Genomic DNA, 26,460 nt, shown 5'->3' with positions numbered 1-26,460 from the left:
TTACCAAGGCTACCTCTTAGCAGCTGGGATTAGATCCAGGCTACCTACAACCACATTAAAAAACAAAAGCCACATGTGTTGCTATAACAGGGTTTTAGCATGATTTTCCTCACCAGCCCATATGGATATTAGGAAATTAATGTAGATATCCTATCTCCTAAAACTGGAAGGGACCTTGAAAGGTCATTGAGTCCAGCCCCCTGCCTTCACTAGCAGGACCAAGTACTGATTTTGCCCCAGATCCCTAAGTGGCCCCCTCAAGGACTGAACTCACAACCCTGGGTTTAGCAGGCCAATGCTCAAACCACTGAGCTATCCCTCCCCCCCATTCTGTCTGAGAACCATATTGGAATAGTGTTACAAACCTTTCTATGGACTTTCTAGATGGCTAGGCCAAGAATTTCAAACCTTGGTGTCTACAGTTAGTCTCCTGAAGTCATATTTAGACACCTCCCTGATTTTCAAAAGAGCTGAGCAGCTAACAGCTTCCCTGGTCTCATAATCAGGTAGGTTGCTAAATATTATTTTTAATATATTACAATAGCAACTAGACGCCACAACCAAGATTAGGGCCACATTGTGCTAGACACCGTACAAAGACATAGCTGTTCTTTGCCCTGAAGAGATTTCAATCTCAATAGACAAAACAGGGAAACAGGCACAGAGAGGTGAAGCGACTTGCCCAGGTCCCACAGCAGGTCAGTGGGAGAGCCAGGTACAGAACCTAGGACTGATGAAACCCAGTGCACTGCCCTAGCCACTGGACCAAACTGCCTCCCATAGCTGAGATGCATAAATATGGATTTAGGGACCTAACTTTAGGCTCCTGTTTTTGAGGACTGTGGCTCTGAAGTACAGCTCCTCGGGGGCGGGGGGTGGAGGGGGATTCACTGTTCATACTGGCCAGGAAAGCCATGTTTAGACCCCACAGCAAACATGGTTGTTCCTAAAATAGACAGGGTTTGTCTCTCCAGCTACATGAACACTGTGTTTATTACATCCCAATCTTTGACTGACTCAATGGCCGGAACATTAGAAATGGAACTGCGTGCAGAGTAGCCACAAAGGACCCAATTCTCTATTGCCTAGAACTTCATGTAGTCACTTATCCCAGTGCAAAGTGAGTGTAAAATGTTATCACATAAAACTGGCAGCATTCTGGACCCACGTCATACTGTTGAGAATGAGAACACAAGGTGCATGGCAATGGTGAATCATGCCTAGGGATGACTTACTCTATTGATATAGTCTCAAAAGTATGTTATTTTGCTGTCCTGTAGTAGCAATTTTCCCTCCTTCATATAGATGAAATGTAAGGACTACATTGTGGGTGCTTCCTCATGGCACAAAGGACATGTACAAAACATACACTAAAAATACTTCCATCTGTTTTATCGTAAAATGCACTCTGTGGGGATTGTAATTGAGGTTATGAAGCAATTGGAAGAAGCCTAGCTTAAAGCAATGTGTCTATCTGATATAGATGAGGAAATTGGTTTATTGGGAATAATAAAAAAACAAAAACCTCATGACCCTAGGCTCTTTAAAGCAAACAAACCAATGAAATAGCTTCTTATAATAGCTCCGAATACATGTATAGTATAAAATGTATGTAATCACTGGAATGTCTGCACTGACAGAATACTTACTACAAAGCTAGGAATGGGTAATGCTAGCTACCTTTACTATACACCATTGTTGAGTTCACACAAATAAATGAAAAACTTCATTCAACTTGGATTAAAAATAATATTTTTACATTCCATTTTTCAAAGTATACCATGCAGTTTTCATTGCCACTGCTTATTCATACAATTTCAGCAGTTTGCTCATTCTTTCCCTCTGCATTTTCCAAGTTTTTTTATTACGTTCAAAACACTACCCTGAAAAAAATAAAAATTAAAAAAAAAAAAAAAAATACAGCAGAAAAACAGCAAACTTTGTAACAGACTGTTTAGCGGTGCAAAGTAGAATTACACAGTCTTTATTATTAGATGGGCCTTGTTAAGACTAATATGAAACCACATTGACTTTTGACCATTTATACCAGCTGAGTATCTGTCCCTTTGAGTTATGACTGGTAAGCCACTTTCTTTTTCCTTTACATTGTATTGATGTCATAAATAAAGAGGACAAGAATAACCAAGCTAGCATCCTTATGACAATGAAGAACAGTAAATGGATTCCCATGATCATCTATAAAACCTACTAATATTTAGGGTTATTTTTCTAACAAACCAATAGAAGATATATCCCTCACAGTTGAACTCTGGGTGCTTAGACCATTATTCTCTGATAGTGACCTAGCTGTCCTCCATGGAACAGAATTTTAAGTCCCATGCACCCGTTCAAATAGTATGAATTCTGGGACTCTAAAGATAACTATAGTAAGACTTTGGCGCCTTTAAAAAAAAGATTAGTTAAGTAGATTAGTAGTGACTGGGAAAACATCACTGCAATGTGAAGAATGAACGTAAGAGATCCTAATAACTAGGTTTCTTTATGGAACTGGGTAGCACAATGAGTATCAGACAGATGAAAATTCTAATGAAGTGAGGTGATAACATTAAAAAATTCAACCAGAATGCTGTTGTGAACAGACACCTAACTTTGTAAAATATCATTAACAAACAATAAGCAATGATCATATTTGCACCCCCCTTTTTAAATTTACTTTCTTTCTAAAACGTGGAAGTGAATTTATTCCCCAGGAAAGTTGCCAGATTGACAGCACTGAGAACAGATGGATTCCATCTATCTACAAACACATAAAACAGCAATCCAGGTTTCTTCCCATTGTCTTGCCTAACCCATGATCTGGCGGGCCCACCTCTAGGTGTGGGAGGGTAATTCAGTCTCCATTTCCATTCCTACTTTGGTCTTTATGTTGAGACCACCACCAAGGTTGCCTATTGTGATGTTTTCCGTCCACTGAGAAGTAGGCAGAAGCCACTGATGCATTTCACATAGATTACTGAATAATCAATTATTAGTTGGTAACAGCTTTCCTGTATTACCAACCCAAGACAGTTTGAGCAAACAGTGCAGAAGCAAAACATTATATCCTGTGTAACAGGGCTGCCACTACAGAGCAACCCCTCCCGGCTAGAGAGATCCCTTTGCAGCAGCCTCCCTCTCTTCCCCCTTTTCAGTGCCCTTTACAGATTCCCCACAGCCTCTCTTATAAGACCAATCACCCTCCGCTTGCGGCTGGTTTAATACCCAGTTTGACCAGCCAAGTCCATCATTGCACTCCAAAGGTTCATACTTATCTCTGGTTCTTCTGCCATCCACAAGGAGCTTTTGCCCTGCAGCCTGCTCTTCATAGGGTCACCTCTCACATCTGTCTCTCCCTGGAGTTTAGCCTTCTGGCTCTGACCTCCCTCTCTTGCCAGTGTCTCCCCTGTTTCAGAGACAAGCAGGGCCGGCTCCAGGCACCAGCCGCCCAATCCTAGGGCTGCACGGCCGCTTTTTTGTTGTTGTTCCGCTCTGGCCGCCCTGTAGGGGGCAGCGGCGTGGAGGACAGGAGTGCCCTGCAGCAAGCCCGACAGGGCAGCCCGCGTCCTTCCCTCCCAGCCAACCGGAGCAGTGCGGAGCCCCCCAGCAGGGGGCACGGCGGAGGGGCCGCCTGGCCGCCCCCCTTCTCTCTCTCTCCCCCCGCTCCCTCCCCCTCCCCCCGCTAGCCGGGGCACATCTGCAGGGCAGGGAGTCCCCCTGCACCCTGACTCCGGCCACGCCGCCGGTTTTTTTTGTTTTTTTTTTTTTGCTTGGGGCAGTCAGAAAGCCAGAGCCGGCCCTGGGGACAAGGCAGTCTAGACACTACCTTCCTCCAGAGTGCTCCACCTGAATGGCTAAAAGAGAGCCCTACCCCACCCTACACGGCCCCTTAAAGGAATAGTGTCCAGGGTTTTTTCCCCGCATCAAACTCCCGCTTCCCCTCTTCAACTGCCTGGCCATTACCTGGGCCTCTGTTCATTCCAAATCCTTGGAACAGGTCATACTGGGGTATACAGCCCCCCCCGCAAACTCTACTCTTAAAGGGCCATATACCCCAGTACCTCCTGCTACCAACCACCATCCCCAACCTTCTTACAGCTCATTCCTCTGAGAATTCTTATGGTTTAGATGATTATTGCTCTGCATTTTCACCTTTGAATGAGACTCTACTAAATCAGCTGAAGATTGAACATTTTCTTAACGTGCTTCCAAATGCACAATTGAACAAGGGACTTAAAGCACATGCCTAACATTAGGCACATGAAGGGTCCCATTTATTTCATTGGGACCCTTCATGTGCTTAAAATTAGCACATGCTTAAGGATCTCCCTAAATTGGTGCTTCGATTACTATTTTTAGAGAGACATTGAATCATACATTTCTCACAATAAATGAAAAAGTAAATCTCTACTTACGAAACAGTTGGCAATAGAGGACCTGTAAACTTCTCTTCATGGTATCATCTGGTCCTGCTTGTCTGCCAGTTTATTCATGATTCTGTCTAGAAAATTAAAAGAATAAAAAAAATCAATTATTTATTGCAAGCAGAAGTCACATTTTTTATTGCAAGCAGAAGTCACATTTTATTTTCCCTCCTGCCAAGAGGCAGCTGCATAGGAAAGTAATGTAGGTAAGCAAAAGGGAAACTGGTTCCCTTGTCTTTGTTTTACACATTTTATCCAGACTCCGCAAACAGCACATTGGTACAGGCATGGTTGTGGTCAGAAAGGCAGGCACAAAACTGAGATGACAAAGCAAGGGCATAGAACATCAGCACTAAGAAATTATTCTTGTATTGTGCATGGGACTTGATAAACCCTAAGTGAGATTCTGCGGGGCTTAGTTAGCCAATTCATCCATTGATTGATTTACTTGAGGACAGAAATAGGTCCAGAATATTTAAAATGTGCATTAAAGATCCAATGGACAATGAAGGATCCTCTGGAGATTTTGGAAATATATTGGGTATGTGTGCGCTATTTGAGGGATTTTCAAGATGAAAACATTAATTCCCAGGTACAGGATTTATCTGTGAAAATCCAGCACATAGCAAATTTATAGCCAAATTATCAACTGTTCAAAAATGCTAGTTTATCATGGAAATGACAGTGGGTCTTTACCAGCAGTGGAGCAAATTCAATCCTTTAATGGGAGTCTTAAAATGATACAAATACATTTTTGATAAATGTTGGGTGTCCCAGTGGATGTTAACCGTGGTGTGTACTCAAATGCAAATCACAAGGAGTTTGGTGATCTTGGTCTAGCCCCAAATCATTATTTGGCCATATCACAAGACTTCCACTAAGCAGGCCCATTTTGGATTGTGTATGTGGGGAAGGCCCACCACTGGCATAGCAGAAGTGAATTTCAGATACCTCAGGTATCCATCTGTCTATATAACACTCAACACTGTAGTATTTTTGACCCAAAGACTTCAAATGAGGGATACAAATGGTTGTGCTAAACTGAGAGGACCAAATTATGCTGCTCAGGTAACACAAAGGGCCAGAAACAGTGGAGACAAAGGGGATGGGATCTGCCCACAGCTGTCCTCTTGAGAAGTCTCCTGGCAAGGGAAGGGTCTCAAAATGATGGTGGAGAAGTAGGTGGAGCACAGTATTATTCTGAAAATTTTCAGCTGGTCCACAGTCAGCCATCGTAACTTAGATCAGCCCCTAGGGTGCTCTAAATTATGCCAGGGCTGGGGTTGGAGTTGGGTCAGCTGGGGAACCATAAAACTGGCTCCATGGCGACTCTGCCTTTCTCCTGAGTGGAGCAGATCTTGGGAAAGTGGAAAAAATGTTTAGACACGTCATCTTTCCTCTCCTCCACTGCAGTGAACACTAGAGTACTGTGTTGAGAAGTTTATGCAGCAACTGATAAAAATGTGTTTTAGTTGTAAGATGTGTTTTCAATAACTTGCATAGATATTTTTCTCTTAAAAATATGTAAAAATTAATCACAATCACATTGTTCTGCTCAAGGTTAAAATAAATCAGAAGCACAATGCAAATATGGTTCCAAAATGTCACTATGAATAATAGAGGGACGAGGAGGGTGAGGCAATATTTTTAATTGGACCAACTTCAGTTGGTGAAAGAGACAGGCTTTCGAGCTACACAGAGTTCTTCTTCAGATCTTGTCTCTTTCACCAACAGAAGTTAGTCCTGTAAAAGATATTACCTCACCCACCTTCTCTGTATAATAGCCTGGGACCAACACTGCTACAACAACACTGCAAACACTGTGAATAATGTCATACTTGGTACTCAAAGAGAGAATAGCATTCAAAATTCTAAAACTGATAGGAGATTATACATAGAACGCTGAGGGAATTCTCCTGAATTCTTCTCAATAAAAAATAGTCAACACTACATAGCACTTGATATCTCGTAGCTTTCAGTTCAACCTTTTTCATCATCCAGACTAGTGAAGGCATTTAGGAGTCATTTTAACGTGCTCTGGTATAAATCCTTCAGGGCTTCTTTAAGAGATATCTTGAAGACATCAGATATACCAGCCAAGACAATAAATAGCACTTCTCCACTGAATAAATGCCAAAGGAATTTATGAAAACAGAAGAATCATATTTGACATGCATGGGGAGGTCTCCTAGGATTGCCACTTTTATTGCCTCTGTTGTGCAATGGAAGAGGAGTCTTTGTTATATTATCAGATACAGCAGTTTATATACACAGTGACAATGATCACTCTTGCAGTCTTTCCTTTTTTTCCATTTTAAAAAAAGTAGCCCTTAGTAAAATGAGGAACCTTGCATAGTTTGTATCGTGCAAATCATTTGTGTTTTCTCCTAAATTAAAGTAACCATCGCTGATTTTTTTAAATTAAATTCAAATGAGGTTCACGATGATGTTGGTGAAACCCACATATATCATGAAAACCCGCTGAGGAGTGACCCATTTTTATTTTGTCCTGAGTAGCAAACAAAGGAGAGAGGAAGATTTTTTTAGTACAAGCAGGTGCTTTCCTATTTATATCAAAGGGAGCAAGATCAGGGCCTCCTGGCTCTGTTACTGCACTCATTGAAGTGAAAGGCATAAGATCTGGGCCTGTATGCACAAACCAGACATAAGATAGTTCATTACAATATTTTCCAAAACAGACATCGCACAATTCTATGTTTAGCATAACTTAATTAATATATTAACCAAAATATACACAGCAGAAGATCCTCATTGCACAAACCACTTACAATATCTCCATTGCCCTGTTTACAGCTTATGTCAAACAGGATTTTTTAAAATAAGGACTAAAGCAAAGTGGTATAAATAAAAAGAACCTCCCCCCCCTCCCAAAAGCTGCTTAATCACAACCCTGAAATCAGTGTAATGTGCCAATTATTTTGAATTGTGCTTGGCTACAGGGATATAATATCACATGCTTCTGACTGCCTGCTGGCATTATTTGCATTTCTTTACTATCCCCATTCTATTGCTGTCCATAGTGTTTAAGTGTTTACTGAGTGTAAATTCCATCTTGGAGTGTATAATGAATTATATGCTCTTGTATATTTAGATAAGTAAGAAACCACTCTATTTAAATGGATTAGGATAATTTATGCCTCTCTAGGAGACAGGAACTAGACTTGTGCCAGGTGAAAAAACATCAAGCAGGGTTTTAGTTAGAAATCTCTCATCTTTATGTTGCTGGTGAACCTTCTCAGTAATGCCTACATAAAATTCTATACAGTAAACTGAGTAAAGCTCTATGGGCCAAACTCTGCCTTGACTTTATAATTCATTCCATTTCATTAAAGTTGTTGAGGTGAGTCAGGGCAAAATTTGGACACGAGTTAAAAAAAACAAAAACAAACAAACACACACACACTGCAGGGGGAGGTCATAGCATTTTAAAATCATTTGGGGTTTTGGGGGCATGTGTTCGGGAGGGAATACTTCTCTCTCCCACCCCAGAATTGTGTCTTTCAATGCATACAAAACATAGAGCAATAGCCAGGCTGAAATTGCAAGGAGATTGTCTTTCTCTGGATGACAATCTTTGCATAAGTTTGGAAGCAAAAGTCATGTTGATTTTCTAAACAGAGGTACTGATAAATTTGGAAACCGAAACTAGGTTGATTTTTCATATAGACTGACAGATCCTACAACCCTTACTCACTTGAGTAGCCCCATTGACTGTATGCACTGGGACCAGAAATAGTGATCAAGGGCAGTATGGCGTGACGGAGCCAAGTGGATTGCCTTACATTTGGGATCAACATCAGATGCAATGGCTTTGAAAATGTACCACATTTTGGTAATTGAAATTGCTCTGTCCTTCTACAGAAGTTCAGAATCTTAATCTTTTCAAATTCAAACAGCTATGAGATTTCTAGCAGGGGGAAAAGAAAACCAACCACCACCACCCCAAAACTATATATTATCAATAACTTCTGAAGTTGTTAGGAACAGTATATAGCTAATTTCAACTAGCCAGACTGCTTTGAATATAATATGTATATATAGCTTCAATTCAAAGCTGATTTAAGCAGCACCATGAGGACAGTGGAGTAATCTATAAAAAAAAAATTGATATGAAAGCGTAAGTTGGAAAATGAAATGTAGATAGCAGGGCCGGCTCCAGCGTTTTTGCCGCCCCAAGCAGCGAAAAAAAAAAAAAAGCCGCAATCGGCGGCACTTCAGCGGTAGCTTTACTGCCGCCGCTTCTTCGGCGGCAATTCGTCAGCTGGTCCTTCCCTCCGAGAGGGACTGAGGGACCCATCACTGAATTACCGCCGAAGAGCCGGACGTGCCGCCCCCTTCCATGGGCCGCCCCAAGCACCTGCTTGCTGCGCTGGTGCCTGGAGCCGGCCCTGGTAGATAGACAAACACACAGAGAAGTTAAGAAAATATTAAGGTTGCAAAGTCAAGTATTCAAAAGTTGAGAAGGGCCAGAATTAAGGTTGCCTGGTGCAACCTTAATTTGGCCCCTTTGTGCATATGCATTATAATGCAGTCTTTAATTACATGAGGGCCATGAAACAGGCTGTTGTCATGATTCTCCGAGAGCAGCCTAAATGACTAAACAGAAATGACTAAAGCCACCTCAACACAATCCTGCTAACTCCAGCCTTGTCTCTGAGATGGGACAGCAACAATCAATGGCCAGCTGTACAATATGCTACAGAGATGACCTGCAATAAGTATGGATGTATGTCCAGTAATTTCTATTTTCCACAGGCAAAATGAAGATCATCCATCTGTGCCGCCAGCGCAATCTCTTCCCTCTCCTGACCTGAAGCTTGTTTACCAGAGGTCTAGGATGCTGACAGCATCCAAATTGAGCTGGAGAAAACCCTTGGCAGGTTTTTCCAATTAGCTCACCAAGGAATGGTAGGTTAGATTCTCAGTGGTAGCTGGGAGGGCTAAGCTGCATTAAGCATTGATTTGTGCTTGGAGTTTTGCACACCACTATTCGTGCACATAAACAATGGAATTTGCATGCCCAGGGCCAGTTTCTGGTCTTAGGTAGGCCAATGTAAACCCAGAGTAACTCCATGGTCTTGAAGTGAAATTGAAACGGACTGATTTTCATTGTACAAGCCGAGTAAAATGCAAGTAGTAAACAGCCAGCATATTTTGTAAAATGATACAAAATAAATTAGATTTTTAAAATTCTTTCATTTAAAATAATTAAGCTGTTATTAGAAATCCAGGTATGTTGTCTGGAATTGTGAGAGTGTGTGTGTGTGTGTGTGTGTGTAGTATAGTATTCATTAACCTACTTTGATTTTTGTATTATTTTTATTTTATTGATTTTTCATAATTCTTATTTTTTAATAAATAACTGTTTAAAAACAGTGTGTTTTAATATTTTGTGAAGCATTAGGAGTACCTCTTAGGATGTGGGTTATTATAAATAAATCAGGGTTTAGGCCAATATTTTTTAAAATGGGTGCCTATTAGATCCATATGTAGGCCTCTAAGTGATTTTCACTTAGTTTGATTTTCAATAGTTTGAGCACCAAGCAGCTCCCACTGAGCTCTTCCCTGAAACTCAGGTATTGTCTATATTACAAGTTGCACCATTATATAACTGAAGGTGTATTTTAAATCAATGTAATTAAACCAGTCCAAGTCTGTGCATAAACCATATAGCTTGATCCATTTTTAATAGATAAACTGGCGAGTGTTTGTAGACAAAGCCTCTGGTGTCTAAAATTAGACACTCAAGTTCAAAAGTATTAGCTGAAGTGTTGTGTGTCTGAAAAGGACCAACACACTTTGCCCTTTATAATGTGAACTACTGCACATATAGTGCAGCATCACACCGGATGATGAATAGATGTGTGAAATCCCTATGGACAGCTGACAATGTTGTCTTTCACAGTAAGTGATCCCCCTAGTGCCTCAGCTAAATTAAAGAGGACAATGAAGACATAATGATGAATAGAAGACAAAAGACTCCAATAGAGCTGACAGCTCCCTGAACATCCAGTCGTTCATTATGTTTGAAAGGGGAAAAAAATATCAACGGTGTCTTAAATTAAGGAAGAAATGGAGGCGAATAGAAAACAAATGTCGAGACAAGCCTAGCAACCACTGGACAGCCCTCTTGCCACTCTGAGTCTGTCAGATAGAAATCAGCCAATTGAAATAAATGAGAAATAGAAGAAATGATGATGAAAAAAGGGGCTAGGCAAAAGGCATGACAGTTACAGCCCATTAAGCATCCAGCCGCTGTATCCAAACATCATCTCACACCTAGCGGTTCCTTTCCCTGCTATGCATCACTCTGGAAAGAGACGCTATTGGTGAAAATATAATTGATGACATTGACCTAGATTATGCCTAGCTCTGCAGGGCGGGGGACAAGACACATAGAGCCTCCCAACCCCCTCTTTTGCCCCAACAAAGGGTGAGCCACAATGTTGGCCCTTGTGCTTCCAGTGTTGTAATGTCCTGGGGACTCTAGTACTAATGCAATGCGAAATACTCCGTAAGAGTTGGGGAAGGTCAGTGTAACGCAAGGCTATGGCCATACCTGCACACTGGGTTGTGAAACTGTCCAAGCAGCACAGGAAAAAGCGAATACTGCTCCCTGTAAGAGTTCAGTAGCAGCCACTCTGCCTACCACTCAGGGAGGTGTACTGCCTTCAGGAGCTGCTGATGGACCAACAAATCTCTGCATCTCTGTGGGCTGTAGCTTAAAGACACAATAGAGTCCTATCAGCAAAGATGTAAGTGTGACACAGTTTCCCCTGGAGTGCCACCTGGAAATGGGGTACCACTGAAACCTCTGCCCCACCAACCTGGGCTCCCGCTCACATAGTGCAAGCTTCAGCTTGGAAGGCATTGCAACTTGTCACAGCAGCACGTTTATCATTCACACAGGTAGGGACACACCCAGCTGCAGCCTCTCTAACCACCAACCTCAGACCCCAGAGCAGTACCATCCTGCCCAGGTCAAATCTGACCAGTATACGGGTCTAACACCCAACCCGCCTCTCCCTCGATGCACACTTATGGTAACCGAGCTGAGATTTTCCCCAGACTTTAATCAAACGCACACTGGTTTGGATTAAAACATAAAATAAGTTTATTAACTACAAAAGATAGATTTCAAGTGATTAGCAAACAGATCAAAGCAGATTACCTAGTAAATAAACAAAACCACAAACTGAGCTTAACATACTAAATAGATAGGATATGAATTAGCAAACCCTGAGTGATAAACAGGCTGGCAGAGTCTTAAGGCACAAGCTGCCTTGGTTTTGCGACTTGGGTTACTCAGGTTTTCATACACAGGCTAGAAATCCTTCTAGCCTGGGACCATCACTTCCCCCTGTTCAGTCTTTTTTCTCAGGTGTTTCCAGGTGTGTTGTTGTAGGGAGAGTGAGATACCCACAGGATGTCATTTTTCCTCTTTTAAATCTTCTTCCCACTTGCTGGAAAGCTCTTTCGCTGTGACCTGGGTCAAACAGTTCCCCTTGTGTAGTGCTAGCTCTGAGAGGCTTCTATTGTACACAGTTCCTGGGGTAATCCTCGTGCTTGTATGCATTTCCTCAATAAGCTATTAACGTTGTTTGGCCTTTTTACTGTTGTACTTGAAAAGCTGCTTGTGGCAGTAACACAGACATATCATATGTGAAGTTATGAAGTTTGGCTGATAGCACATGCAATCCAATGAGATATTAATGTCTAGGAGATCAAGACTTTTAGAATGATACCTCACAAGGCATAGTTTGTACAAAACATATCCTAATTATATGAAAGTGGTGAATACTAGGTTGCCAAGGTGTCACAGTAAGAACCTCCTTTTTTTTTTTGTATTCACAGACTACCCACCACTGATTCAGTTGTTCGCATACACTGCATTTAACATGTCCTCCAAAGGATGGCTCTTGCAGCAGTACAATGGCCCTTAATATCATGCGGGCAGGAGCATAGGTTCAGTACTGGCCAAGTGACATCACAACACCAATCCTCCTATACCTGGGTTTTTTTTGAGGCTACACAGGAATTACAAAGTTGACTTATTGTGTTTGCATGTTTGAGTGATTTGTTTTTAAACTTTGTGGCCTGTTTCCAAAATCCAGCTTTTATTTGGCAAAATTTAGGTCTGGGACCCTTTGGGAGCGCTAGTGGCAGTGAGGTTCCTTGCAGCAAGAATTCTATGTTCTTGTTCAATGTGCACTCAATCACCTGTGATGATTTATTTCCCACTGTCTGGAACACAGCTGCATTCAAGCAAACAATATTTACCATCTTCGTATAATGTATACAATCTAACTTCTGGGGAATTTTTACTCCCTAAAAAAAAGGGGGGGGGAGCTCTCCATTATACAGACTATTCTATATGCTCTTTGGGATGGATTCACCCCTCCCGGTACAGGCAGAAGCCATTTGAAGGGCCTTGTCCTAGCGAGACCTCTTGCATAACAGGGAGGAATTACCCCTAAGGAGGGCAGGCATCTTTAACTCTTCTTGGGGCTTCATAGGAGCCCGGCTGGCATAGATTGCTCAGGAATGTGCTCAATCAACACACTCTCCGCCCAGACCTCTTTCCTCTCATCTCACTGCTTTGATTCTGTGGTTCTAGTGATGCCCCTGCAGGGGCTGGGAAGCCAGGAGATGGAACTCAAGTGTAACTTTTCAGGTAGGGAATCGAGATGGGGCAGTTAAGGAATTCAGTCTTCTGGGGACAGTTTCAGATATCAAAGTGAATTGGGCATCGTACACAGGTTGACCATTTGCATGCCGTGTGGGGGCTTTCAAAATGTAGGGCTCAATGCGGCAGTACTGGAAACACAGGCCTAAGGTTCCCTCTTCGAAAGAGGCAATGACCTTTAACTATCATTCAATGCTTTTCCTTCCAATCTGCATGGGAACTCAGAAGCAAAGGCAACATGAAAATACACATTAATGGAAAAAAGCATCAGGAACGTCTGCGGAGTCCAGCAGAGAGCAGTACCACTAGCACAGACCCATATGCACGCAGAAGGAGCACTAGTGTGGAAGCTGCCCTGTAGCGGATATCAGGTTGCCCTGAGCTCACAGAACTCCCACCATGTGCTATAGCAGCCACTCCTGCAAGCCCTATGGCACCAGCCACTGGCCTGTCTGAACACTTCAAATCTGAAGCCTTCTTAGGAAGTGTTGCTTTTCTTTTTTAAAAGAGAATGTTTTGAACGATATTACAGACATATAGTTTATAAGCAGGTACTATTGGCCTGTTTGTCAGAGACCAAAAGCACAAATCCCAATTAAGTCAATGGGCTAGATTCTAATAATCATTTTTCCAGTTTAAATCTGGAATAACTTTATTGGCTTCAATGGAATTACTTTTGATTTACACAAGAATAACCAAGAACAGGACCAGGCTCAATGGGAACTGCAGAAGCTCAGCACTTTTGAAAATCAGACATGTTTTCATTTTCTGTAATGCATCATGCACATTTATGGCATTTATGGTGCTGTATATACACCTTTGAATGGTAAAAAAAAAATAGGAATGTTTTTAGAGTTCAGGGACAGAGGGGTATGTAGAATGGTCTCCACCTACTGAGTCTTGAATAGACTGAGGATCTCTCTCCCTTCCCCTCACCAGAGGCATGGAAAGCGAAGCAAGGTGACTGCCCACAAAGATGGGATGGGGAAAGGGGCAAATGTGCAAAGCAGCTTGAGAGTAGCAGTAATGCTGGTGCTTTGCCAGCATCCATCAAGCTGTTAGCAGATTTGCACAGCGATAAAACACAGCCAAAAATGCTAACTAATAGTTTTTGACTCAACAGGGGTTTTGGCTAAAGGTCTGGGCTGGATGGAGTTCTTATTTCATCCATAGCAGACTGATCATCTGCTATTCTGCTCTTTTTTGTTTTGTTTTCCTTTTAATACATTTGTTTGATAAAAACTAGAGATGAGCCTAAGCCACAAAAGGTCGACTAGAAGGACAACTAGATGCATGTAGTCTGACCTCCTGCATGGCCACAGCCACAGAATTTTACCAAGTGACTCCTCAATCTAACTCAACAACTTGTAATTGAACTAGAGCATGGCTGTTGTTGGGTAGTTTTGAATTGGACCTGAACATACATAAATCATCATTAGGAAATGAATATTTTTGCACTACAATGATACACAGGATCCATAATTCAAGTTCAGATAATACTGGTTGTTCTTTCTGTGGAAAAGCTCTCAGCTCCAGCCATCTCCATATTGTCAACATGATAGCAGCAGAGCTGGCCTTAGCAAGTGGCACTGACCTGTGCTCAGACACAAGGTTTTCCTTTAGCTAGCAGATCTTAGTCAGGAAGATTAGGATTTAATATATACTGTCGTGGTCAAAGACACCCACGCATTGATTTTAGTTTACAGACTCAAGCCTGAGGCCAGTTTATTGACATACATATCAGTGCACTGGTGTGCAGTCCGAAGACTGACACCCCGAGGACCGCTCGCAGGCGGCTTTTATTTCATTAAACCGCAAGCAAAGTACAAACAATATGTCAGGAGTTAAGAAATTGGGGTTGGGGTCAGTCCCCCCTTCCTGGCACCTTCCTCATTATTTTCTGAGAATTGGGTGTTTTATTTGGGGATGGGGGTGTCAAGGCTGTATCCACACTTTGAACTTTAGGGTACAACTGTGGGGGCCTGCATGAAGACTTCTAAGCTTACTACCAGCTTAGATCTGGTCCGCTGCCACCATTCTCAAAAGCTAATTCCCTTCCCTGGGAAGCCTTGAGAAACCTTTCACCAATTCCCTGGTGAATACAGATCCAACCCCCTTGGATCTAAAACAAGGAAAGATCAATCAGGTTCTTAAAAAGAAGGCTTTTAATTAAAGAAAAAGGTAAAAATCATCTCTGTAAAATCAGTATGGAAAATAACTTTACAGGGTAATCAAACTTAAAGAGCTCAGAGGACTCCCCTCTAGTCTTAGGTTCAAAGTACAGCAAACAAAGATAAACACTCTAGTAAAAGGTACATTTACAAGTTGAGAAGACAAAGTAAAACTAAGACGCCTTGCCTGGCTTTTTACTTACAAGTTTGAAATATGAGAGACTTGTTTAGAAAGATGGGGAGAACCTGGATTGATGTCTGGTCCCTCTCAGTCCCAAGAGCGAACAACCCCTAAACAAAGAGCACAAACAAAAGCCTCCCCCCCCCCAAGATTTGAAAGTATCTTGTCCCATTATTGGTCCTTTGGGTCAGGTGTCAGCCAGGTTACCAGAGCTTCTTAACCCTTTACAGGTAAAAGGATTTTGGAGTCTCTGGCCAGGAGGGATTTTATAGTACTGTACACAGGAGAGCTGTTACCCTACCCTTTATAGTTATGACAGGGGGCGCTTGGTGGTTTTCCCCAGGGGTGGTACTTGGCACCAGTTTGGGTACATTTCTCAAGGCACATGTTATTTTCCAGGGTTTTTCGGTTAAAGATTGAGGGGGTTACCATGGGACGCCTAAAGAAGATCTATGATTGGCTAATATTGCAGATAGCTGGAAAATTTTGCAGATAGCTGCAACTGCAAGAGTGATCAGCTCTTTGCAAAAGCAATTTCTTAATGTATTTCATAAACTTGCGGTTATTAGGTTGCCGAGGCCTTTACCACTGTTACTTCCTCCCCCGTCCCTCCTCTGGTCATGACCCTTGACCGAGTTTGGCAGGGAATTGAACAGCTTAGTCCTGTACCGAGCCTCTGTCAGAGGGTCTGAATTTGGGCCTTTGGTGTTACTCAGGTTATTAAAAGGAAGGCCCCCCAGTTCTATTTCCCCACAATACAATGCATGAGAAAACTCTGACTGTAGATTTAAAAACCTGCTCAGACACCTTTCATCACGTTTTCTTGAAAGGAATACAACATCACTCAACTGATGTAACATTTCTCTCTCCTTTTTTAATCATTCCCTTTGTAGTTCAAAATATTCTTAACTGATATGAAGAGCAACCAAGCCACAAAACATTTTTGTAAAGGCGATGGCTGGGGTGGGCAGACAAGATGGGAAGAAACACAAAGTAGAAAGTGGAAAAGCATGGCCTTGACTACTGACACATGTGCCATTGGGTTTCTCAGAAGATAAGCAGTGCTCATGTTGGTGTCCTGGCCATATTCCATCTTGAGTAAGGCTCTGCCTGGATAGTCCAAGATTTAAAAAAAAAAATCATATGCCCAAATTAGGTTGCTAAACCAATATTTGGGCATCAAAATAAATGGGGCTGTTTTTTAAAATGCCGAGCACCCAGCAGCTCCCACCAAAGTCAACTGAAAAAAAAAAAATCAGGCAGTTCATTTAGGATCTGAAATGTGGCCTTAGAAGCCTAACATTAGGCACCCATTTGTTAAAATCTTTGCAATAATTTCCTTACATCATTTCAACTGGATACAATATTCTGCTTCACCTTGTGTTCTAAGCTGTTGGGTAGCATCCCTGTGCACTATCAAACAGCTGACATGTTTCACCTCAGCAATGGCTGTATTTCACTGGTGGATGGAGTGTGCTCTGTGTATCATCAGTTTGCTCCATAGATCTAGTGTTTTGGGATCCCTTAGGAAGAGTGTTATTATAGTACTGTAAGCGGTTATTAGCATTACTGTTATTAAAAAGAGAACCAATCATTAGGCTCCTAAAAAAGCTCATCTTTTTAAAAGTGATTATTAGGAGACTGGCCCAAATTGCTTGCTTCTGAAGAAACATTTGCAATACAAGGCCTGGAGGGAGGATATTCTGTGAGGTGCCTCTTGAAAAGTTTCCCTAAACCACATCATTCATTGGGGGAGGGGTCAGGGCACAGCTTCCTCTCCCAGAGAATGGATCTGCAGCTCCTCTTCCCTGTGCCAGATTCCCCAAGCCTCATCACTGGCTTTTGGAATCCTGATACTCTCTAACAGCGCTGCTCCCATAAAGGGTAGCCCCAGGGACACTCGCCCCCCATCCGCCCCTCTTGAGAGATGACCACAGAAAAGGTGATGCAATCCTAGGATGTGAGATATGTCTAGGTAATCTCCATGGGGCCAGTGAGGGTATATGTGCACCAACCCGTTCACGCCCTCCGCCCAGCCTTGTGGAGAGTCCTTGACAGGGTCTCAGGAAGGGTGGTGGAAATGATGCCACAGAGGCAGATGAATGTGAGGCAGAGATCTGTATGTAGAGGGCTCCCTCTCTGCAGGGAGCTCCATGGGATGAAGGCAGCCAGAGTTCTAATTTAGTCTCAAAATCCTATGGGACACTGGTGCTGCCTGTAGCTCCCTGATGCAGACACTCAGAATCCCACTTACAAGTGGATCACCTGGCCCCTTTGGTAGTTTTATGGGGGGTGGAGGGAAATCACTGAGATGGAGAAGGGCAAATGTCAAAAGAGGGAGTGGGAGAGACAAAAAGAAGAAAAAAACCCAAAGTGTAAATGAAAAGGTCCTCTAATGTTTGGATTTCCCTGACCACCTATTTTGAATGCGTGCGTGCCCTCTGGCACACCTAAGCCCCATGATCTTATCAGGAAAGCCATCAGGACATAGGCCAGCGGCCCAGACGGGCTCCCTTTTAATCAGCTGAACTACTGTGAGAAGTCTTGAAGAGAAAGGTGGGAATAATCACTAAGTGTTAGCTGTAGAGTCTCCTTCACACACTTGAATCACCAGCACAGGGGATTTTATTTAGTTAGCTCATTATTTGCCATTAGCAAATCCTTGGAAAGGGAACTCCAGTAGGAGATGAATCAGAACATCAGTTGCTCTTGAGTTTGGGTTGTTTCCCCTCATCCCCACTCCCACGTGTGCGCACATGCATCCCTATGGGGGAAATCAGAGGCTGAGGGTAACTCCTCACTGAAGTATCTGAAGGTGCCTCTCCCTTTCACCATTGCCCCTTGTGGAGTTCACAGCAAAAGTTAATGCCTGTAAGAAGATTTGCTCATATCACATTGACTGGCAGCACATGGATAAATTAAAGCTTGTTCACGAATACAGTGGAGGGTTGAAAGGGGGAGATTCATTTGGTAATTTAAAAGCCAGTCACCAAAGATTGATCTGGACCCAGTTGCATTTAAGCGATAATATTTCCTTTACTTCATACTTCTTCTAGGTCATTACTTAAACTCAAAAGGTATTCCCCCTTATTCCCTTGTTTTGCTGCAGTTACACCAGTGGTGGGCAACCTGCGGTCCATGGGCCGCACATGGCCCGTCGGGGTAATCTGCTGGCGGGCCGCAAGACAGTGTTTACATTGACTGTCCGCAGGCACAGTTGCCTGCAGCTCCCAGTGGCCGCGGTTCTGATTTTCCACTGTTAATTCATTTGAATTTAAGAGGTAATCATCTGTTTACCGTTATCAAGTCATTTTGCATCAAAGATGAAACAGATTGTCCCACAGAGTGTCATTTATTTTCTGCCACGAACTAACATTTAATTGCAGCACAAACCACAGAATGCTATTAGATACCTGAAATTGTAACAAATCAGTGGCCACATAGGACTTTATGGTTCTCACTATTCTACTCACCAGGGTTATTACTCCTAACCTCACCATAACAGTGGAGAGAACTCATTTCCCTGCTGAAATAAGTATATGCTCCCACCACTTGAATTCAATGAGAATCTCCAGTAGCTATGTGTTATAGGGCATATGAGACACAGTTGAGCAATTCTAATTCCATCCAGTACAGAACTCTGGTGCACATGCACACTAGTAATTTCATTACAGTACTATAGCTGAAAACATTAATGATAGCTCTGGGTAAGGCTACACAAACATTCCTGCTATAATCTCTTGTTTTCAGCCACTGATTGCTTTTTTGAAATTTTCATCTTTTACGCTAAAATTTTACAGACCTGGTCCTGCCTGAGAGTTGTTTTTTTTTTAAATAATAATAGAGTAAAACCACTACAGTTCAACTACAAAGAGTTTGGGAGGAAAAACAACATCTTTCAACTTTTGTTTTTATTTTATTTTTTTTAAATCAGGCTAGTGCCAAAATAGCTGGTGCTAGAAAGTTTTAAATTCAGCATAACTATAGTCCTTAGTGAAAAGAACCTCCTGGTGTTCCCAGGAAAAGAGGTTTTTATTTGATGGAATCTGATGGATTTCAGTGTAATTGGTGCTATTTTAAAGTACCTTCTTACAGGGTCTTATGGGATCCAAAAGCCAGGAAAACCTTTTAATATCAAATCAGATTCAAGATGAGAAAGTTTTGTGTGCTGTAGCCACACACTTTTCAGCAATGTGAGGCTCCCCCTGGTTGTTGAAATCTTTATATGTATTGATCCTGGTCTCAGTTTAAAAGACTCTCCGGGCCCACAAAGTTGCCTTGCCCCTACATCTCCTGAAGCCCCAGCTCCCGCCAGTAAGAAATATCTGTAACTTCTGAGCAACACAGGGAAAAAAATAAAATGCCTCTCCTGCATTCCCATGTCGGTCACAGCCGAGGCAGGTAGCCCCGCTTCCAAGCTATACTGGTGAAGGGTCACACTAGACTTGAAGTGCCTTCCCCAGCCACACATCTTCTAATGTTCACAGGAGCAGGGCTCCTTTCTGTGGGCCTTGTAAGAGGTATTGAAGGTTATGCGGTTTTCCCTCTATTTTTTATATATATATATATATATATATATAGGTAGAGAAGCCTCTGCATAGTCCAGAAAAATATGCACAGTGCTTAGCAAGACAAACAAATCTCCATGCCTGTGCTGCAATGATTGTGTTTCAGTTCCTTCCATATGAAGAAGTAAAGTTACAAGGACAGCGGTTTCCGACTACTAACCCAACAAACTCAGCTTGCTATCGGAGACTCAGGTTAGGTTCTTTATTGCTCACACATCACTAAACATAAGAGTACAGTAGGCTGAATTATGTCATAAGTGACAGCTGTGTAGCTCCAGTAGCTTCAATGGGTTTTGAACAAGTGTAATTGATCAGAACTTAGTAAACAAGTCTGTTGATGTAGCACGTGCTCAGCTGTGTGGGCTCTGCAGTAGCAGCAGGAGTAAAAAATATCTTTTGTCACTAACATAAGCAGATGTGTCTCAGAACATACACAAAGAGTAGATCTATTTGGTAAAAAGATGCAATTTTCAGAGTACAACCACACCATAGCTATCATAAAAAGAGAGATGGCTGAAAATTGCTAATTTTTCATGGAAAATTTTGAAAAATGTTGGTATTAAAAGACTTTGGTTTCTCAACACACACACACACACACACACACACACACACAAAACAACAACCCCAAAACAAACCAAAAAGTATTTCAATTTTTGAAAACCAAGAAATTCCAAAAGCAGATTTTGTGTGTGTTCAGAAGCTGGGGAAAAAAAGTGTTTTTCCCTTGCTTGTCTCTCTTGTCCCACCCCGTCTTTGCTAGCAATCTTTTCCAGTAGCAAAATGGGGTGGGAGGGAGAAGAGGAAAAAGGAAGAGGGGCGAGGCACCTAAACCATTTCTGTTTTCAGTTTTTCATTGAAAGAAAGTTTAAGAAATGAAAAGTGGTTTTAAATTTTTTCATTGGGGGGAAAAAAAGAAAAAGGCCTTTTCCCATCTAAAAATGTTTAATGGAAAATGTTGACTAGCTTTAATCATAATGCATGTGTGTAAGTGAATAAAGTTTTCAGGATGTATCTATGGCTGAAAGAAAAACTATATTGTATTTGAGAAACAGGGTCTGATCACACAACTGACTTTTGAATTCTTAATGCAATATTAAGATTGCACAGTTAACATTCATTAGTAATTGTACTTTAGGTTTATTATAAAGTATAAGCCCATAACAATTACATGATTTGTAACGATGTCTAGTAAAGCCATAAATGTAGTAAATGACTATAAATGGAGCAGGTCTCAAAAGTGACTACAAATCGCTTCTGGACCCCCTTGGATCCTTTTGCCCTTGTGGCGTGGCATTTGTTGCATGATAATTAAAATGGAAATGTTTTCTAGATATCCTTTTAATTGGTCATTCTGTAGCACCCATTCACCTTGGAAAAGTGTCCATCATTTTGAAGCCCGAGTCTAAATGAAGTGATTTCCTCTATGAAATTATAACTTGTGCTCGGAGAACAGAAATCATTTGTGGGGTTTGGACTGATGGATGAATGCATAAATGCATGTGCATGATGATGTGCCACTGAAAATAAGTTGGTCGTGACTTGTGCCCCTCTGGTTAAACCTCCTTTTAACAGAACCATTTACTGCCTTTCAGACAATCAGGCATTCCATATGCTAAGAAGAGAAGGGAGATGCATTTCAGAGCTCACTTTGACTACTCTGCCTTGGAGGGCTGACATCAACATACGCTGGAGAGTACAACGGTACACTGGTTTATACTTGACATTTCATATTAGAGTTTATTATGACTGTCTCTAGTTCAAAGGATACCACTTATTTATCCTCAACTTTCAGCTCCAGGGTTTGATGTCAAAGGAAGCAATTCCTCTATTAAAAAAAAAAATAGGGGACCATCAGCCAGTGGCCCTGCCATATATAAACCCCTTTATAGCTGAGTATTTCATACACCATTAAAGACACAATGGGAGGGAATAAAACAAGCACACTACATGGCATCACACAGAAATATAGTCCCATAAAGACTGGGGCTGAGAGAGTGTGTGTGCGCGTGTGCACGCTCGCTCGGATAATTTTCAAATTATTCATTCATGGTCCATCTGAGATTGTAGTCCAAGCACTGTATTTCATTTTGAAAATGTATGTAGACTTGCCTGGTTCAGCAGGAAGTTTCCAAGAAAATTAAATGTCAGAGCCACTTGGCTTATTGGTTTTATTCAATATAAATTCACTTTTTATGCAACTTTGAATAATAATAGCCCTCTCTGTGTCAACATGATGAATTAGCTACAGTCACTTGGGAGGGGGGAGGGAAGAAGGGGAAAAGGAGAGATGGGGGCATTGCCAGCCAGTATTAACCCAGCACTGATAGCTCTGCAGACAGATTTAGCTCTAAATGACAGGTCTGATGGCTTTAGGGTGGATTTAGCACACTGATCGTTAGGTGTCTTATTTTCTCCCCTTTGCTTTATTCAGTTAGCAAGGTTGCTATTGGCTAAAGAGCTCCTTTCCCCCTCTTCGGTAGGCTGGAGCACTAATATATGTAAAACTGCAGGTAAGCCAGAATGAAATCCATGTAAAAGGAAACAGGAACTTTCAAACAGCAGCATTTGGAAACATGCCATGCTGACAAGTAGGATTATATTCACGCATACCGTTGATTTAAATGAGTTAGTGAGAGCCCTCATTAACTGGGCTAGATCCTGCTGTTCTTACTCAGGCAAAACTCACTGACTTCAGTGGGAGTTTTGCTTTAATAAGGGCTGCAAGCTTTGGCCCCATTGTATTTTTAAAGCAGAATAATCAGAGACCAAGTATTTTAAGAAGGCCATTTCTTTCCCCTAACAGAGATGACTATGAACAACCAGATTCTGATCACAGTTACATTAGTGCAAATTTGGTCAGTGGAGTTACTACAGATTTTTCCTGGCATGTCTGAGATGAGATGACAGCCCTTGCTATCATGTTTCCAACATATCTAGTCTGTTGTACAACAGACCAGAAGAGCAATAGCCCAGACAGGAAAGAATAAATATGCAACCACAGGGATCCTTAATGAGGAAATTAGGTCAATAAACAGCTGCTTGGACGATTCACCTAACCTAAAATATAATAATTGCAGTTTCATGTGTCAGATATTTTTTCTACCTTGTCATTAAGATGGGCCAAATTGTGCTCTCAGCTACACTAGTGTTAAGCCAGAGTAACTCCATTTAAACAAAATCAGTGAGGCATTATTGAAGAAAGATGAGGGGATGCAAGAGTGAACACATCAAGGAGGAGGAAGGATAATCTTGTGGTTAATTTATCTGGCTACCACAGACTTCTTACGAGGCCTCAGGCAGCTTAAGGAGAGATTTAAAAAGGCACAAAGGGATGTTAGGCATCCAGCTCCCATTTATGCATTTAAAAATTTCCCCTTTAACCTCTCTGTGCCTCTGTCTTCCCTTCAGTAAAATGGAGATTTTCTCCCCATCACCCAATCCCTTGTCTTGTCTGTAGATTGTAAACTCCCGGGGCAACATTTTATTTTACTATGTGTGTACAGTCTGTTGCCCAAAGGGTCTCGTCTGAGGTGAGATTCTCTAGGCATTACTATAATAATATAAATATACATACTATTTTTCCAAAGAACCCCTTACTCATTCCATGCACAGGATGGCTTGTGCTCAGGGAATGAATCAGGGTTATATAGTGAAGGAGATTGTTGTCTGTAGTATCCCTGCCTCTTCTGCTATAGAAATTGGAAGATGTGTAGTGAATGAGGCAAGGGATTAGAAGAAGAGAAAGGAGGGTCTCATGATTAAGACAACTGAACGCTGGTCTGGAAAACAGGATTCTATCCCTACCTCAGAGTTCCTATGTGATGATGGGCAAGTCACTCAACCCAAACTTTTCACAGGTGGTCACTAATTGTGTGCTCTCATCTTCCAGGTGCACAACTTGAGAAACCTGGGGCCTGAATTGCAGAGGCACTCAGCACTCACAGCTGCAAATTAAGTCAACAAGATCTGAGTTCTGAACTAGAGCATTTCTTTTGGCAAATAGTTTATTTGCCCAAAAAAAAGCATTTTTGGTCAAATGAAATATTCTTGAAGTAAGGTCAATTTTGGTGATTAGTTCCAGCCAAATAATAAAAAACAAAACCCTAAACAAAAGGTTTAGACATTTTCAAAACAAATATGTTCTGGCTTTTCATTTTGAAATACCATTTCATTTAGAAATTTAACTGGATTTGTTACAAAAGGTTAAAAACAGATTTAAAACCACTGTGAAGGGGAACACACCTCTGGTACTGCCTAGTGGACAGACAGGGGGTGAGACAGCTTGACTTCTTCCCTGGCATTTCCCTTTATTACTACTCTGCTTTGCAGTGGTTTCTCCTTTCAGTGACTCTGCCCTCTGGCCAGTACATTTTCAACTCCCCTACCCCACTTTTGGGGTATATACAAAAAGGTTCCAGTAACAGGGAAGTCTTCAGGATTAAGCAAGGGATTCAGGGCTGCCTCTTTGAGTAAGGGTCTCTTGTATCTTCCCCCAACTCAGTTCACCGCTGAGGGACACATTTCTATAGCTGCCCCTCTTCAAGGGTTGGTACAGGAGCTTGGGCCTGCTCCTTCCACTGGGCTCCAATCCAGGGCCCTGTGCAGCTGCCTCCCTGGATCACTTCCTACCAATCCCCTCCCTTCCTTCAGAATAAAGTAAAGAGCTAAAGACAAAGTCTCTGACCTTCAAATAATCACAGGCCCCTTCTTTGTAGGCTTGGTCAGGTCACTCTCCCCAGGCAGCTGGCATTCCTGCAACACTCCTCACCAGGAGCTGAGAGCATGGATTCACTGACTGTCTGCCTGCAACTGAGCTACTCTGCTCCCCCCCATCTAAGCTCCTATTCCTGCTTTGCAGGTGCAGTGGGGCCACCTGGGCTCACAGCAGCTTCTTAACCCCTTCCTCTCCAGTGTGGGATTTCTATACTGCAGCAGAATATCTGACTAGATGCAACAATGGATTTACCAGTTGTGCCCAGGATCACAGATTCCAGGGTTGTATTCATTATCACAAAGCCCACGTTCCTGTGTGTGAGACGTTCTTTTCCCCAACATCCAACCTTGGAAAGGTGTTCGGTGATAAGCTGCTTGAACTTGAATGTTACCATGTTAGATAGTTTTTGGCATTCCCACTGCTATGCAATATGTGCTGGAACTTAAGAAAACCCATGTGGTTACTATTGTAAACACCCCAAAACTTAACAAAATGAAAAACTGGAAAAAATCATTTTGGGTTGAATGAAATGTTTTGTTTGCCCCAAAATGAATTATGTTTTGCTTTGGTGAGAAACACCAAAAACATTTCAGTTTCAGTTCAATCCCAAAGGATTTTTTTTTCAGTTTGACCACTGAACCAAAAAAACAGCTACTCACTCGGCTCTCGTCTGAACAAACAAAATGCAATAGATTACCAAGTTCTATGAAAAATCAAGCTACAGGCATCTCAAATTGGGCATCCAAAATTAATTGATGCTTTTAACATGAATGTCTCTGTGCCCCACTTTCCCATCTGTAAAATGGGATTAATATTATTGCACCTTACTACAGGCACGTTGTAAAGATAAATCCATTAATGTTTGTGAAGCACTCAGATGCTGCAGTGATGAGTGCCAAAGAAAAGCCCACAAGGAAAGTAATCATTCTGTATTCAAAGCAGGGTTTAATGTGCAGTAAGTAAGCCATGGAGTATGGAGGCCACACACTGAGCAATGAGGTGAAAATGAGGCATTGAATAACTTCTCATTCCCTGAACACTGTCCATCTTGTGCACTGAAGTCCATCCTAACCATTAAGAGCTTTAGCTTGCAACCCCAACGTTCTTTTAACATGGATTTTTCTTTTTGGTGAAATTACACAGGCTTTTAAAAACAAACAAACTGGAAAGAACAGAAATTCCACTGTGTGGAACCATACTGACATCCACATGGTTCATCAGTGGGGTTAGAACCTTTAGATCAGGGGTGGGAAAACTTTTTGGCCTGAGGGCCACATTCGGTTTCCGAAATTGTATGGAGGGCTGGTTAGGGAAGGCTGTGCCTCCCCAAACAGCCAGGTGTGGTCTGGCCCCTACCCTCTTCCGACCCCCCCTGCTGGCCCCCCGGGACCCCTGACGCATCCACCCCTCCCTGTCCTGTGGTGGAGATGGATGGCAGGAGAGAGATCACTTGATCATTACCTGTTAGGTTCACTCCCTCTGGGACACCTGGCATTGGCCACTGTCGGTAGACAGGACACTGGGCTGGATGGACCTTTGGTCTGACCCAGTATGGCCATTCTTATGTTCTTATGTCCACTGACTGCTCCCGGACTCCCCCTACCCGTTTCTGCCCCCTGCTGCCCCATCCAACACCTCCTCTCATTCCTGACTGCCCCCCCCCCCCCCCCCCCCCCCCCCCCCCCCCCCCCCCCCCCC

General features: G+C 42.3%; 1 protein-coding gene across 3 annotated transcripts in view; it reads right to left on the bottom strand.

The window, feature by feature from the left end:
- LOC112102153 (transmembrane protein 108) overlaps window positions 1-26,460 on the bottom strand; it is a 251,214-nt gene that overhangs the window by 114,567 nt on the left and 110,187 nt on the right. For all 3 annotated transcript variants that reach the window (XM_024193267.1, XM_024193269.1, XM_024193268.3), the window contains one exon: window positions 4,413-4,498. In XM_024193267.1, the coding sequence (XP_024049035.1) occupies window positions 4,413-4,452 (40 nt within the window). In that variant the 5' untranslated portion in view covers window positions 4,453-4,498. The remainder of the gene's footprint in view (window positions 1-4,412; window positions 4,499-26,460) is intronic.

This window comes from Terrapene carolina, unplaced genomic scaffold (genome assembly GCF_002925995.2).
Source record: "Terrapene carolina triunguis isolate 2854851 unplaced genomic scaffold, T_m_triunguis-2.0 Scaffold34021, whole genome shotgun sequence".
NCBI classification, from domain to species: Eukaryota; Metazoa; Chordata; order Testudines; family Emydidae; genus Terrapene; species Terrapene triunguis.
This window is presented reverse-complemented; position numbering and strand designations above follow the sequence as displayed.